General features: G+C 34.7%; 2 protein-coding genes across 2 annotated transcripts; both read left to right on the forward strand.

Annotated features, from left to right (window-relative positions):
• Positions 1-852: 852 nt before the first annotated feature.
• On the forward strand, positions 853-3,712 carry LOC120766366 (cell division cycle protein 16 homolog). Its single transcript, XM_040091796.1, has 11 exons — positions 853-960; positions 1,023-1,361; positions 1,427-1,589; positions 1,656-1,771; positions 1,841-1,968; positions 2,028-2,285; positions 2,345-2,424; positions 2,544-2,749; positions 2,813-3,006; positions 3,070-3,238; positions 3,314-3,712. The coding sequence occupies exons 1-11, from the start codon at positions 853-855 to the stop codon at positions 3,710-3,712; spliced, it is 2,160 nt and encodes a 719-aa protein (XP_039947730.1).
• Positions 3,713-10,200: 6,488 nt separating this feature from the next.
• LOC120766524 (zinc metalloproteinase nas-4) lies at positions 10,201-12,969 on the forward strand. Its single transcript, XM_040092094.1, has 2 exons — positions 10,201-11,064; positions 12,643-12,969. The coding sequence occupies exons 1-2, from the start codon at positions 10,201-10,203 to the stop codon at positions 12,967-12,969; spliced, it is 1,191 nt and encodes a 396-aa protein (XP_039948028.1).
• Positions 12,970-13,385: the final 416 nt, after the last annotated feature.

Raw genomic sequence — 13,385 nt, forward strand, 5'->3', positions numbered from 1 at the left:
TTGAATATTTTATTCTTAATAAAAAGACTCATCTTGGTATAAAAATTGAGAAAATAGTAAATAGTTTTCATTTACAAATTGGAAAAACAAATAAAAATTAAAAATTTTTTATATAAAAATTTGTTAAAAAAAAAAAGAAAATATTTACATATATATTTCTAACAGAAACAGTGTAATTAAAATTATTAAACATATGGAAATACGACAAAAGCCGCTAAATTGTGTTGATATTTTGCAAAAAATAAGCTTTTTTTCGAAAGATAAACAAAACACAAGATAAGATAAAACAAAAAAATCGAAATAAGGAGAAAAAAAATATTTTTAATAAAAAAATTAAAATACATAGTTTTTGAGATTTTCCGGCAAAATGTGTCAATATATGGTAGTTTTATTCTTGAACTTTGAGTTTGCTTTAACTTTATATAAAACATAAACAAAAGAAAAATAATAAGAATAAAAAAATTTTTTATTCATTTTATTGTTTTATGGAATTTCCTTTAAAATTATATTTAAAAAAAATAATTCAATTTACGTTAATGAAGACAATTTCTTCGTCATATACAAAAAATAGATAATTAATACATAATACATGCATATATGTATGTATAAAATAAATCCATCAACTTTTTAACTATTTTCATTTTTCCTAATACGGCAAGGACTGTTCATTCTATTGCGCACTGCATACTCTTCTTCTTCTCTGCCCATGGCTAGCTATCAGCTGTTTGCTGTCAAATGCTAATTGCTGAAAGCGCAAATTGTTATTTGAAAGCGATTGTGTTTGAAATTTGTTTAGATTTGCAATCTTTTCACTAACTTAATAAAATCAAAAGTTAAAAAAACTTCAACTTGATGACGGGGGATAGCGAAATGCGTAACGACAGCCCAGAAGGTCATGCAGACGACGGTGTTATTGATGTGGCGCACTATCGCAAGTTAGTTAAAATGTTCATCGACATGGTAAGGCAATGTAAAAAGTGAAAATATTAAATAAATTTAATAAATATTTGCTACACTCATAGCGTCGTTATCAAACGGCACTGTTTTGGGCTGAAAAAGTGTGTGTACTGAGTCAAAATGACCCCAAAGATATTTATTGTCAAGCGCATTGCATGTTCCTTTTGAAAGAATACCATCGAGCGGCGCATCTTATACGTCGCTTCCAATTGGAAAAGTCACACATATCCAGTTATAATTTATTATTGGAAAGCTTGTATGAAGCAAAGGAACTAAATGAAGCAGTTAGTGTTATAAATAACATAGACATTGAGTTTTTGGCATCGTCATTGATAAGTCAACCACTAGACAGCGCTGCCGTGGACTGTCACTCCACATTAAATGCTGAGGAGGCGAATAAAAATGTATGTGAACTTTGATATACACTTTATACTCTTTTTTTCTGGTTATTAACTGCTTTTTATTTTAGGAAATTATGGCTTCAATCAGCTATATGAAAGGCAAAATTTACGAAGCTCTAGATAATCGCGGTTTGGCTATGGACTACTATGTGCAAGCGCTGCACAAGTCGGTGTATTGCTTTGAAGCGCTTGAAGCGTTAGTACAGCATGAAATGCTTATGGCTTGGGAAGGTAATATTTCATGTAATTGTATTGTATGTTTATTATTAAGATTTATAAACAAACTTATTTGTTTAGAGAAGGAACTGATGCAACATTTGCCGCTTGCACAACACTCAAGTGAAACTGATGCAAAGTTTATCAAAAAATTGTATGAGTCAAAGCTAAAGAAATACTATGAATCCATCGATCTCGTAAGCACAAATGAATGAATGAATGAAAAGTGAATTATTACAATTTGAACAACATTGATTTTTTAATAGGGCACAGGTGATCAGACAATTAAAGATTTAAGTGAGAAAATTAAGAAAACTTTATCATCTGAGGCACAACTACATAAAAATATACTCTCTAAATATATGACTCCGCAAATTATGTCGCCAGCAAATAAGTATGCGTTTAAGTTATGAATGGAAGCTTTATAAAATTAATGCGTATTTTTTATTAAAGAGTGCTTGCAGATCTCAAAAATAATCCATTCTCCCTACAAATCAGTCTCACTCGAGCATCATCGCTCATGAATGAGTCCAATCGTTCACATGCCGAAACACCCGGTCGTGATCATACAAAAGAGGCTGATAACAAAAATATTCTGCCACTTGCAACTTGCCTAAGTCGTATACAAAAAAGCACGGATATGATGGCTGCCGAAGCCGAGAAACTATTCTATGATTGTGAATATAAAAAGAGTTATAAAATACTTCAAGAGTAAGTATAAATTATATTTAAAAATTATATCTTATGGTAGATGTATATTGTTTCTCCAGACTATTAAAAGCGGATCCCTATCATAACTCAGGCTTAACGCTACAAATTGGTTGCTTGGTCGAGTTTGGTGATTACAACAGTGAGTGTTTTTTCGAAAAAATCTATAAATTCTTCAAAATTATTTTATTAACAATTTTGTTGAATATTTTTATTATTAAATACCAAATTCAGTGAATCCTAATTCAATTTCTTTTACAGAACTTTTTTACGTCGCGCACAAACTAGTTGATCGGTATCCCGACAAAGCCATTTCGTGGTACGCTGTGGGTTGCTATTACGATTTGATTGGCAAGAGCGATCCGGCGCGTAGATATCTTTCGAAAGCAACCGCACTTGATCGTCTATATGGACCTGCGTGGCTGGCTTACGGCCACTCCTTTGCCAAGGAAAATGAGCATGATCAGGTAAGCAGACTTTCTATTGATTCTATGTTATTTAAAATATTATATAAATTTAATACCTAACAGGCAATGGCTGCTTATTTCAAAGCTACGCAACTCATGCGCGGTTGTCATCTGCCACTCCTCTACATTGGTGTTGAATGTGGACTGACGAAAAATCTCGAGCTGGCTGAGAAATTCTTCTATCAAGCCATGTCAATTGCTCCGCTAGATGTCTTTGTGTTGCACGAGTTGGGCGTAATCAAATATGAATACGAATAGTAAGTCAATTTACATTAAATGCTTGGAATTTGAATAAAAACGCAAATTTTTCTGTTTAATAGCTACAAGAGTGCGGAGGAAGTGTTTCTACGCACAGCTGAAATTGTTAGAGCGCGCGCTAAGGAGAATAAGGAGGAACTCTCAGCGCGTTGGGAACCGCTTTTCAATAACTTAGGTCATTGCTGCCGCAAGCGCAAGAAGTACAAGGAGGCTTTAACTTATCATCAATATGTAAGTATATAAAATTTTTATCAACGAAAACTCATTCTTAATTTTATTTCATTCTCAATATTATTTTTAATACAGGCACTTTTATTGAAACCACAAAGCCCGAACACCTATACGGCAATGGGCTTTGTTTATGCTCTAATGGGCAATCTCGAAGAGGCCATTATCTACTTTCACAAAAGTTTGGCAATTAATCGTGATTGCATTGTGACAACAACTATTTTGAAGACTTGCATTGAAGATGTAATGAATGATGAAGCGATTATTGAGGACATATGTGGTCGAGATTTTAGCGGTACCACCACATCATCGTCCTCATCTTCATCGAAGTCAGCATCAAAACGTTTGCCAACAATTGAAGAATCGCCGGCGAAATTTAATTGCATCAAATTGAAATTTGATGAGGAGGATAGCACAATAAATCCGCCTGACAAGTCTGATAGTAATGTTGTAATGGATATAAGTATGGATTTATAATCAATAAAAGTGTATTAGTGATTTAGAGGGATTGTGCATTATTGATGAGAACTGAAAGTGGTTGTATATGCATGTAGATTATAGGTTGCTTATATGTTGAGTGGTTTCTGAGTTATTGCATTATCTAATCACTATTACCAACATCGTCGTCGTTCATCGTATTCTAAATACACACATATTTATATGTATTGTTTTAACATTACCTAATTATGACCGCTGACCGCTGATTAATCGCGGCTAGTCTTTTCTTTATTTACTCACCTTTTAATGTGCTGAATTCATTATATGTCCGCAGACTTTTTACGCATTTTTATTGCAAATTTTCTACTTTTTACTGATTTTGAAAACACGAATCGGAAACAGGTACAAGAATTTAAGATTTTTTGCACAATTTCTCATTGCAGCCCGGAAGTTCTATTGAACCATTAACACATATTATTTAATTATAACACTTCACTACCACATATTTTGCTTATTTTTGCCTTTAATAGGTTCACAGCACTACTCTATTTTTGATTTTACACATTTTTATTGGAAATTTTCTAATTCTTACTGAATTTGCACACACGAATCGGAAACAGCTGCAAGAAAGTCGAAATGGCGGCGGAAACTGGAATATGCAGTTATGCCAGTATTGCCAATGTTCCGAAATGAAGCAAGCACATATTGTTGGAATACTCTACTTAACATACAATAACATAATTCAAAAATATTTACCGCTTTATCTTATTATAGAAGTTAGCGAATATAATAATAATTATTATTATTATATAAAAGCAGTGCACAGAAATTTTTTTTATTTTCCAACAAATTTTTTTTTATTTAATTATTTTATTATTGAAATAAAATATTTTAGATAATCAAATAGGCAAACACATTAAATAAACACTATATATTTTTTTAATACTTTATTTATTTGGATTTCAACACATTTCACATTTTTTTAATTAAATATTTAAATTTTTGTATAAATTTCTTGTATCGCATAAGAATTTTCAAAATAATAAATTATATATTATACTCTTGTATTTTAAATGTTTAATTTCAGTTACAATTTTTTTCACACTATCTATTTTTTATAATTTATGGTGTGCACCCTAAATTAGCATTTTGTCATTGGAAATGTAACTGTATTTTATTTCCAGTTTCCGTCGCCATTTCAACTGTCGTGCAAATGCTTCCGACGGGTTTGAGGAAATTTGTTGAAATTTGTGATTTTTACCATTAAAATCAGTAGAAATGAAGTGTTTTGTAGCAAGAAGTTAAAATATCTTGGGTTTCAGTGAAAATATATAAATAACTGGTGTAATTCATTGTTTATTTCGCGAGCAATTCGTGCGGTGAATATGAGTGCTCGACGCCGGCACAGAGAAAAGTTTGTATTTGTGTTTTTATGTGTAAAAGTGTAATAATAATTTTAGATCCGTCGTGTTTATCTTAACATCGGCATTAAAGAAGGTGAGTCGTCTTTAAATATACATACATACATAAACTATAACAAAAACATTGAATAAATGAAGCTCTGTTGGCACACAAGCGCTAGCGGCAGCGCTGCTTGGCTGTCATATACAGTTGGTTTTGAAACTGTTTTTCCTGTGCCTACTAAATATTTTGAAGCTCAAGGAATGTTAAATTGTTAGTATGCGCCTTTTTGAATTGCCCTGGAGTTTTGAACTTGTAAAATGAGATTTTGCCGAAGAGTTATTATGTTTAAGGGGCTACACCAGTGTGACGCATGAAAAATGAGGCGATTTTCGTGAATTTTTTTAAAAGAAAGTACTAGATTGAATGTTTCGACGTTCTATGGACGTAATAAAGTATATTTTTAACTATATTAAAAATTTTTTTACAAAAATATTGAAAAATAACGGAGTTACATATGTGCTGTCTGCGGAAGTGCCGAAAAAAAAAGTGGCTCAACTGCTGGCATGATTCCGGTCGATTGAGTAGCTGAAACAAAAAAATTCAAAATGTTTATTAAAAATATCAAAAATTAAGAAAATAGCGTAATTTTGAAAAAAAAATCGTTTTTTTTTTACGAAAAAAATGGTCGTTTTTTAATGCCAAATTGACAATTTTCAACCAATCAAAAAGATCGTAGTCCATTGTATAGCAAATTTATTCAACTATACCCAGTTTTAATTTGATGTCGATCGGTCAATTTCTCATTAAGTTATGATGTCAGCAATTTTGAAAAATGTCGTTGCGAGAAAAACGCGTTTAAAGTTTCACTTATATACATACAAATGTACATACATACATATGTTTGCACCTTGAGCTGTCGCTCTTTAGAACGCTGCCATTCAAAAACTATTCACGATACGACCTTGCGGATTTCACAGGATGTTTTTGAATATATAAACTATCGTAAAAGCAAAAAAAAAAATTTTTTGAAAGTGTCAAACTGGTATAGCCTCTTAAAGCAATGTGAACAAATATGTTTTCGAAAATTTGAACACAAAAGTTACAAAAATCAATAATTTTATAATAAAAATTTGTTCTTAAATGTCTTAATGTTCTTCATCGATTCGACGACATTTATGTAGTAAAGTATTGACAAACTTACAAACAGAAAATAAACCAAATCGACAGCTGACAGTTTAGGATTAATAAAAATGGAGCGATAGACAATAGAACAACGTGTCTTCAATATTGAACAATATTTCAATGAAAACGAAAATTTTATGCAAAATATGGACGGAATAGTGTTTTAACTCCGTCAACGATGAATATTTATTGAAATGGTGGCAAATTTAAATCTCGCGTTAACTTTGCCACACACTGAAGATTATACTGTCCAGAATTAACTTTTCAAATGAACATTATTTTAATTTTGTAATATCTAACATGGGTTTGAAAATAATTAATCTCACATACATGATTAAAAACTGAAAAAAAATTTATTCCACACACCGGGTTAAAAAAAATTTTAACTCAAAAACGGGGAAAAATTTTATTTTTAATATTTAATCCCAACTATTGAATTACAAAATAAAAAAGAATTTTCTTTTCATGCATAAAATTAAGAAATAAAAAATAATTTGTTTTAGAATTAAAGTTTTTTTTTGTTAAATAAGATTTTAAATTTTTAATTCAAACAGCTCGGATTAAAAAAATCCAAATTTTTTATTTTGTTAGTTCGGTTTTCTTCTTTAATTGCGTAGACATGTTGCCAGGATCTTTTCTAGCTGGTCTTTATAACGCTGTGGAGGTCTTCCTCCTCCTCTGCTTCCCCCGGCGGGTCTATACTCTCAGAGCTGGAATGTTTTCACCCATTCGGACGACATGACCTAGCCAGCGTAGCCGCTGTTTCTTAATTTGCTGAACTATGTACATATGTCAATGTCGTCGTATATCTCGCACAGCTCATTTATCTCATCGACTGCGGTATTCACCGTTGCCTAAAGTCTTCCGCCGAATCGAAAACTCTTAACATCGACTTATCAGATGTTCTCATCGTCTATGCCTAAGCACCATTTGACGAGTTACTTGTAGAATTTGTTCTTTGTTCGTCCAGAGAGTACTTTACTTTTCAATTGCCTACTCAGTCCGAAGTTCTTCGCCGCCTTATTTGAATAGCTCTTGTTGTTCTTCATATGGGTAAATGCTATTCGAACTTCTTTATGGTCGGACAAAGGAAAATCTGCTCCATCGTCATCGATTGAGCAATCGGGTTCACCATCACAAAGTGTTATGTTTTCATTCCCATTCAGCATTCTTGAGAAGTCTTTCCTTCGTAATTTCAGTATGTTCTGTTCATCAGTCACTAGATGCTCCGGTCTTGAAACCTTCTGTCATCGCATTTTTTCGTAGAATTTTCAAGCATTACCCCTGTTGGCCGGGGTTAATGATAGGATTCGGCGACGGAGTCTCTCTCTCACTTCTGGGACCAGCTGGGCAGTGGCACCTTCTCTATAAGGGACCAGACATTCCAACTATATGCCCTTCAATCGTAATCCTCAATACGTTTGCATTGGTCGCCATCAAAAGGAGGGTCTCGCATCCGAGGCTATTTTGTTCTTTAATAGGGGGTGATTTTTTACGTGGCGGGTCCCGGCGCAGAACCTCGCCAGGCGAGTAGTATAAAGTTTTCTACACATTTATATAGCGAGCCGCTTGTTACAAGATTGACGTCCGCTCGCAGCCGGCCCTGTAGTGAATATACGTTGCAATTAAACTTCAGAGAACTTTCAAACCGAATATGTCGGAGTGGCTCCACTGAAGCTTCCTCTGTTTTAGCCGTAACTCCAGGCTTCACACGGGTTGGCTTCCGCATCTTATACAAGGGTTACTCACGTTTCCAGAATGCGCGGCGAGGACAAAAGAGTAGGAATTGGGAATAGCCATATCACTGTAACTGCTTGCTCAGAAGCATGACTATACCCTATTACACTTCTAGGTTCTAATTTATAAATTTGGAAGCATGTTGCTTGAAAAATCATATGCTTAAGCCCTACGAAAGTTTTAACGTGTTGAGAGAAGGTAAACTTGACTATGACGAATGTAGACGAATATATATTTATTTTTACATTTTTGAAAATTTGACAATTTTTTTTTAAATAAATAAAAAAAATATAAAAAGAAATCGGCTAACTCCGGGATTAGCAGGGATAGTTGTCAAATTAATTGTAGTTTTTTTGAGGAAAAAACAAAAATGGCGAACTTTCAAAAAATGGAGAACTTCCAAAAAATTACGATTTTACTTAAAAATACCGATTATTTTATATAATTGATCGTGTTAAATTTTTTTCGTGTATTTTTTCGAGAAGTTCATTCAAAAACAAAAATTAAAAAAAAGGTCCCCAAAAGTCAATTTCTACAAAAGTTATGGCTATTTGAAAATAAAAAAGACTTATTTTGAAAAATTCATAACTTTGTTTGAAGTTGGACAAAAAATTTTGAAAAATTCTCAAAAATGTTTTTCAAAGGGTAGAAAAGGATGGATAAGTTTCAGCAAAATCTAAATGGGTCGGGTTCAAAAGTGGTCGATTTGGTATGGAATACCCCATATATACAGAGCTAACAGATTAGACACTCAAGCGTTTCCAAACACTCGGATTTGTAAGCTAAGTTCCATTGATGCCACTTTCTCTTTATTTTGTCTTAAGCATGATTCATACAATTAACACACAATTCAAAACAACCGCTAATAATATTGAGTTATTTAAGCGACTTCTTGAATATTAATGTTACTCATCAAAATTGTATTATTTTTTAATTTACGCTTACTGCCCTAATGTATATGTTTAAATAACCCAAAACAAGCTTATTTTTGGTGAAATGCATAACGGAAATTTCTTGTTAATATCGCCGCCTGCTTTTCATTACGCAATCCTGAATTAAAACTGTTCTGGTTACAAAAATACAGTTTTAAGAAATAACATACATATATTTGTTTCACAGACTTTGTCATCGATTCCATCAGGTATTCTAGAAACTCATTGGATTTTCCAGAAAAACTCAAGTACACATATTTTTTGATCGTTGAAATTTTTAAACATTATTTTTTCATGTTTTACACCAGCGATTAAATATTTGCTAATTTGAATTTAATAGATTACAGTTAGCTTATAAATATTTACATGCAATTAACTGTAGAAGACTCTTCAAACTTTATCACACGGGCCTAGTACTCGTAGGCAAATATGCTCGCTTTATGATACATACTACAAAACCACTGACCTATCACCAGCCTTTCCACTCTAAATCACAACTCATTGCCAAGTCAAAATATATAGATATAAGCATAGTTATTTTTTTTACCTCGCTTATCGGGCATTTTCAACGCCAAAGTCAAAGTCAACATCTTGAAAACATAAAAACCACATTAATATTGTCAAAAGTAGTGGTACTTATTTTTTAAGCCCCACATACTTGTATGTACATACATATGTATATAACTATTTGAACTAGGAGTATGAATGAGTTTATAGCCGTTGCCGGCAAAGAATAACCAAAATATTTGAATAACACTAACGCTAGGCGACGTTGAGCAAATAAGAATTCGTACAAGCGTTCGCCGGCTTTTTTTCACGGCGAACAAGCGGCTGAGCCAACAAAGCCGCACCATGCGCGCCGAGAAGGTCTTAGGCGAAACGCCGATAAGCTTTTGAGTTGTTGTAGCCGAAAAAAGAAAGCTACTCGGCATAACGACTACCGTTACGGTTAAACGTAACTTACCGCATATTCGTTTATGCGAATTTATGATACATAAATTTATGGCCGATAAGAGTCGTGGCAGCGTAATTCTTAAACCAAAGTGAGTGTGTCTCGGGCTCGGAGTGGTAGCAACGAGTGGTAAGAATTCTGAGAGTATATAAACTGAAGCTCTGCGGTAGAAAGAGCACAGTTCGAAGACATTGTTTTAAAGCGTAACATAAAGTTTAACCAGAGCAATCAAAATTCAAAGCCACCTCGAAGGATTTTACCCAAACTACAGTTATTTATTGAGTTCCTCACGTTCAAACTCAAGCTCTTCCTTCTACACAATGGCAAAACACCCTAAAACTTTACTATTCGCGCTTGCGCTTTTTTGTCATCTAATGCTGCAGCTCCAGGCTTCTCCGTTGATTGGCGGCAGCACCTACTATGACGATGACGACGATGATACGGAGGTGTTGGAGATCGATTTGAATAGCATTGATGATCTCGTAAATGGTGGCGGTGAGGAGGGAACACAGGCGATTGACTTGAGCTTTTATGGCAATGCGCTTTACGGCATGCCCGATAATGAAGTGACAGCCCAGTTGGTGGCTAACTATACAGCCGAAGAGTCGGCGGTTAATCCAGAGGAGTTGGGTTCCTATCTGGAGGGCGACATTCTAGTGCCGCGTGGAATGGTGTCTGCTAGAAATGGCATTATTACGCTAAGTTCACGTTGGCCTAACGGTGTGGTGCCGTTCGAAATACGCGGTAACTTCAATGCACGCGACATGTCTACCATCGAGCATGCGATGGACGAGTATCATCGTCGTACATGCATACGTTTTGTGCCACGTAGCCGCGAGAGTGATTACATTTCAATTGTGAGTGGCAATTCGGGTTGCTGGTCATCGGTAGGACGTGTGGGCGGCAAACAAGAGGTGAATCTGCAATCGCCTGGTTGTCTCACCAAACCCGGCACCGCAATGCACGAACTGATGCATGCACTGGGTTTCCTACACGAACAGAATCGGCAGGAGCGTGACTCATATGTGGATATAATGATGGAGAATGTACAACCAAATGCAGTGTCGAATTTCGAAAAGGCTCAAAAAACCGTTGCTTATGGTGTACCTTACGATTATGGCAGTGTGATGCATTATTCGGCGAACGCTTTCTCGCGTAACGGTCGTCCGACGATCGTGGCTGTGGTGAGTACATGGTGAATATGTGTTTGAGAGGTGGAAGTTTTCAAGTATGAAGTGGTGAAAGTCAATGTTAAGGGTTTTCACAACATTTGATGGTGTCGGAAAAAGGGATTCACATCAGAGATTTTTTTTAAGCACGAAGTCTCTTATTAATGGTAAAAAATTTTCAACTGAGTGTGAATTCAATGCGATTGAGCCAACGAAAATACTATGTAGGTGTATTAGATCAACAAAGTTTTAACAGCAAAATTGTATTTTTTCGGACAGCGTAAATAGTATTATTGCAATATACTGGGATTAAAGGGAAATGAAAATATTGAAAGACAGTTTTGAAGGAATTTAACATAAATAATAAATATGCTTATCTGGTGAAGGGTCTAATGCAGCCTGCTAAAAAAAATGGATTGAATGTACTCAGATCCGTAGAAAGAAAACCGGGGCATGGGCATGACTATGGTGAATTGTTGGGAGAAGAAATCTGTAAAAAAGGTTGTAGAGATCTGATCACTCGCACTTTTTAAGACTTTTTTTCAGTAATATAAATTTTGAGAATTCAATGAACTTTAATTATCAACAAATAATTTTGAAAACCTTTGAACTGCCTTGTTACCGTAGCCGATCTCTAGAAAGACCTCCGAAAAAAGTGGCCAGTGGAAGAAAAGAAAACTTTCCGTTTGGTAGAGTTTTCTGTATTATAGATAATTACAGATGATTATCGAAGGACTAAACAAAACTTTGATTGTTTGCGGCTCTCCAAAAAAATAGTTTTTTGTAAAAACTTTATATTTCAGAGTGACTTAAAAAATCGAAATTATTACCAAAAGTGTCATTCTTTCGATCGTTAACTTGCGAATATATCTAAGAAGGTCGTGCGAAAATTTCAAGTTGATTGCCGTTGGACTAGCCGTTTTAGAGAAATTTTCCTCGCCGTCTCCGAAAACGGCTTTTTTTTTAGAATATTTTCAACTATTTCTATGTTCGATATTAGTATATTCCTTGCAATTTTTTTAAATTTAATGCCTTAAAGCAATCCTTATTTGTTGTCACATAAACACATAATAATTTCTAAGCTTTATATTTCCACCCCGTGAGGGTTTACACATTTTTTCGACTTATTCAGCAAAAATAAAATAGATAAATATCTACTTAACACCATTTTATTAACAGTGACGTACGGAGATATCATATCTCAAGACTGATCACACCTACCGTATATACAGTCAGAAATGTAAACATAAACAGCGAGAGGCGTCAGAGCAATTTTGGCACTTGAACAAGGTTATTTATTATTTATTATACGATTAGTTGAAAATTCCCAGCGTGTGAAGGTTCCCCACCACTTGGTTCAATAAACCGGCGTCTGGTGACTGTATTAAGAAAGTGCGCGCGCGACATGCGTGGCATCTGTTTTAGGCGACCTTAATACAAGTTTACAGAGAGACATGCCATCTTACAGCATTGCTGATAAAATATTTCCGCTTTGGCGTAACTGTTGTTCATATATCTGTTATACATTATATGTTTTACTCTGTATTTTGTACACTGACACATTTATTTACTTACGTATTTCCCTCCCCCAAGCAACCGGGTGGCAGCCAACGTATGGGTCAACGTGAAGGATTCTCAACCTACGATATTGAAAAGTTGAACAAAATGTACAATTGCGATGGACCAGCTATTGGCGGTGGAGTTGGTGCTGGTGGAAATGGTATGGGCGCTATTGCGCCAGCTCCAGCACCAGTTGCAGTGCCAGCACCAGCGCCTCAACCTGCGCTGCCAGCTCCTGGTGGTCCAGCTGGAAATGCAAATTTAATTGGCAGTTTTCTAGGTGGTCTTATTAGCGGTTTGGGACTGGGCGAAGAGATCAACAATGCTGATGTGACAACGGAGACAACAAATGATATATAAAGGGAAACAATATAATGGATGGCGAAAGCAGACCAACGAAAATATAAGTTCCTTACAAATAGCTCGATGATCATTACCTTACTCTAGTTTAAAAACTCGAATTTCAAATGCAGTATTATAATTTATTTTAAGAGATTAAGAATAAAGCAAAAAATCAGATTTTGAAATATTTTTCTATTCATTGAGCTCGCTGAACTATAACTCGGCACTTTTCTTAACGCTAAAGATATCGAACGTTAAGACAATAAGACTCATAACTTTAAAATTCTTAATGTTTTCATAAAATGTATGTCGTCCCTCTCTAAAGTAATCACCTTTGGTACCAATACACTTCTGCCAACGTTTTTTCACTCCTCGGAACAGTTCTTAATGTCAATTTCTGGAATAGCCGGCCCATAATTTCGGCCTCTTTACTT

Source organism: Bactrocera tryoni, chromosome 1 (genome assembly GCF_016617805.1).
Source record: "Bactrocera tryoni isolate S06 chromosome 1, CSIRO_BtryS06_freeze2, whole genome shotgun sequence".
In the NCBI taxonomy this organism is placed as follows: Eukaryota; Metazoa; Arthropoda; class Insecta; order Diptera; family Tephritidae; genus Bactrocera; species Bactrocera tryoni.